The sequence below is a fragment of the Anopheles darlingi genome, chromosome 3, assembly GCF_943734745.1.
Source record: "Anopheles darlingi chromosome 3, idAnoDarlMG_H_01, whole genome shotgun sequence".
NCBI lineage: Eukaryota > Metazoa > Arthropoda > Insecta > Diptera > Culicidae > Anopheles > Anopheles darlingi.
The window spans coordinates 26,203,439-26,205,938 of record NC_064875.1 but is presented as its reverse complement, the minus strand read 5'-3'; the positions used below and the strand labels follow the sequence as shown (position 1 = coordinate 26,205,938).

Below are 2,500 nucleotides of genomic sequence, written 5' to 3'. Positions count from 1 at the left end.
TTCTCTGCCTCTGCCGGATGCACTAACGACATGGGAAACGGTGAAACGTTGCCGACACCTTCCCGCTGGGTTTCAACTTATCTGGAGTCATTTATTTTATTGAACAACTTATCGGTGTTTGTCGGATTACGTGGTGCCAGTAAGATGTAATGCCGGGCGAGAAGGCTGAACCCTCTGTACGATAGCACGATAAGATCCACGAAATCAAAAAACCAATTTTCGATTTGACCCTTGCAATCAATAACACATTGATTTGACTGGGAACTGAACTTTCTTTGCAGCAAGGTCGATTTAACTGCATTTAACTGAATCCCCATTATTGCGGAATCCGAAATTCGTCAATTTTTCACCAGTTACTGTTCTGGGACGAGATATTTTCAATGTTAATAGCCATATCGCATGAGAAAAGTTAAGAAATTAGCAGCTCCAAATCGTATAAATTTCTCTTTAAACATCTATGATTGATATTTCAACTCCGCTTATATGTCTGTGCACTTGTTCTATCTGCCTTTTTCCAGGTGACGTCCTTTCCGGTGTTTGCTTCGTCGGTCAGCTCGATAAACACTCGCTAGCGATGTTTCTACTGATACCGCTCGTCATCTATCCCTCGATTGGTGGCATATTCCTGCTGGCGGGGTTCGTGTCACTGTTTCGCATCCGGACCGTGATGAAGCACGACGGTACACGCACGGACAAGCTCGAACGGTTAATGATGCGCATCGGATTCTTCAGCGGACTGTTCATCCTACCATCCCTCGGTTATGTGGCCTGCCTGTTCTACGAGTACTACAACTGGGACGACTGGATGATCCAGTGGAACCGACAGATGTGCAAGGTGTTCTCCATTCCCTGTCCTGCCCCAAGGCAGGGGGACGAGAACAAACCAAACTTTCACATCTACATGCTAAAGTACGTCTGCTCGATGCTGGTCGGTGTTACGTCGAGCGTGTGGCTGTGGTCCGGCAAGACGGTCGAGAGTTGGAAACAGTTCGCCGCTCGGCTCCAGGGAAAGGAAGCGAGGAGCCGCGGGGCGTTCGTCTAGTAGAGGTTAACGCGCGTGCGGATTATTGCGTATCGACCGGTGTCGGAGGTACGCGTGACCGCACGCGTGTACTAAGATTTCGTGAAAGTGTTGTCAACATGCTGCCATTTCGTTAGCTGGTAGGTCCTATGTTCAATCTAATACAGACTTGTTTCAACGGCATCGCTTTGCTTGCATTGCTGACTACTCGTCAACCGCACCGCTTTCTGAGAAATCAAAGTTACAGCTAGTTACGGTCGATGGGACGTAAATATTGTGTCCGATTTTGAAAATTGATTTATAAACGACGTACAGAGATGCTTTAAAAGGTCAAGAGCAATTGAAAAGCCATGCGCTTAGATATCGATTGTTTTAAATGTAAGCTTTTGAACATTGGCAACAGTAGTCGTTCAAACAAACTGCATAAGATACCCATTCGAAAGCTATGCATGTACATAACCTGTGATACATCGTGTGTCAAAGAAGATGCATTTTGGTGTTGTAACATATGATATTGTGTAAAGTTAATCGGGACGCATGTTGAGGTAAAGGTATTTATAAGTTATTATTTCTTAATCATTTGAATTCATTGTGTTTCCAGTATCTCATAAACCAGCTACTATTATTACCTGTTTACAATCGGCGTCATTAGATTTTTTTTCGGAATTATGTTTCATGCTTTCATTGTACCATCAGTATTCTCAAGAACAATTTCATACATCCCTGTAAGTCTCGGTTTTTTATCTTAAACATTTACCTCAATTCAAATATTCTTAAGTCGTTTGGCTAGGGTTTGGTCTCTAAGATAATTTAAGTAACCATTGATCACTTACCAACAGAACTGAAGCACTTATTATAGATGTATTCCCAAAATAGTATGTTATTCGTGTAAAAGGTGGTTATTTCATCTTTAAAGCAATGTGTCATATTATACAAAGAAACGGAGGTTCGAAACGCTGCTTGAGAAGCTGTTTAATGTAATTCCAAATCCAGTTCAGTAGTAGGTCGTTCGGCTGAGTACTAAATTTGTTTGTGGCAATTGATGTAGATTTCGGTTTGGCAGATCCAACATCTAGTCACGCAAACAGATAATGAGCTTTGAAAGATAGTAGTGCGTTACAAGTGACTGTATTAAGGTATACCACAACTTATTTGTCTCATTATTAGAGTCTCAAAGAAATAAAGTATTTAGGCTTTTACTCCATATAATAGGATTAGGCTGTAAGAAACTGCGAGGTTTAATGTCATACTCGAAGTTAGAAGAATAAACTTATCGATATATTTCCTAATTGTTTTGTTTTGTTTCCAATCCATGGGAATCGAAATCACTCCTTCCGAAATGATAAAAATAAAAATCTCTTCCAAAGGAACTTCTAAAGAGCATGGTATTGATGTAGTCCATAGTTCCTTCAACCGTGCAGTGGAACTGTTATTTCGGTCATCATTTTCCCGCTCGGTTAGGTTAGGTTGGGCTTTTAC

At 41.4% G+C, this 2,500-nt stretch overlaps 1 protein-coding gene across 1 annotated transcript in view; it reads left to right on the top strand.

Annotated features, from left to right (window-relative positions):
* Positions 1–2,300, top strand: part of LOC125954269 (frizzled-like) — a 41,290-nt gene extending 38,990 nt beyond the window's left edge. Inside the window, exon 5 of the mRNA XM_049684422.1 lies at positions 519–2,300. Within this exon, the coding sequence (XP_049540379.1) occupies positions 519–1,042 (524 nt within the window). The 3' untranslated portion in view covers positions 1,043–2,300. The remainder of the gene's footprint in view (positions 1–518) is intronic.
* The last annotated feature ends 200 nt before the right edge of the window (positions 2,301–2,500 follow it).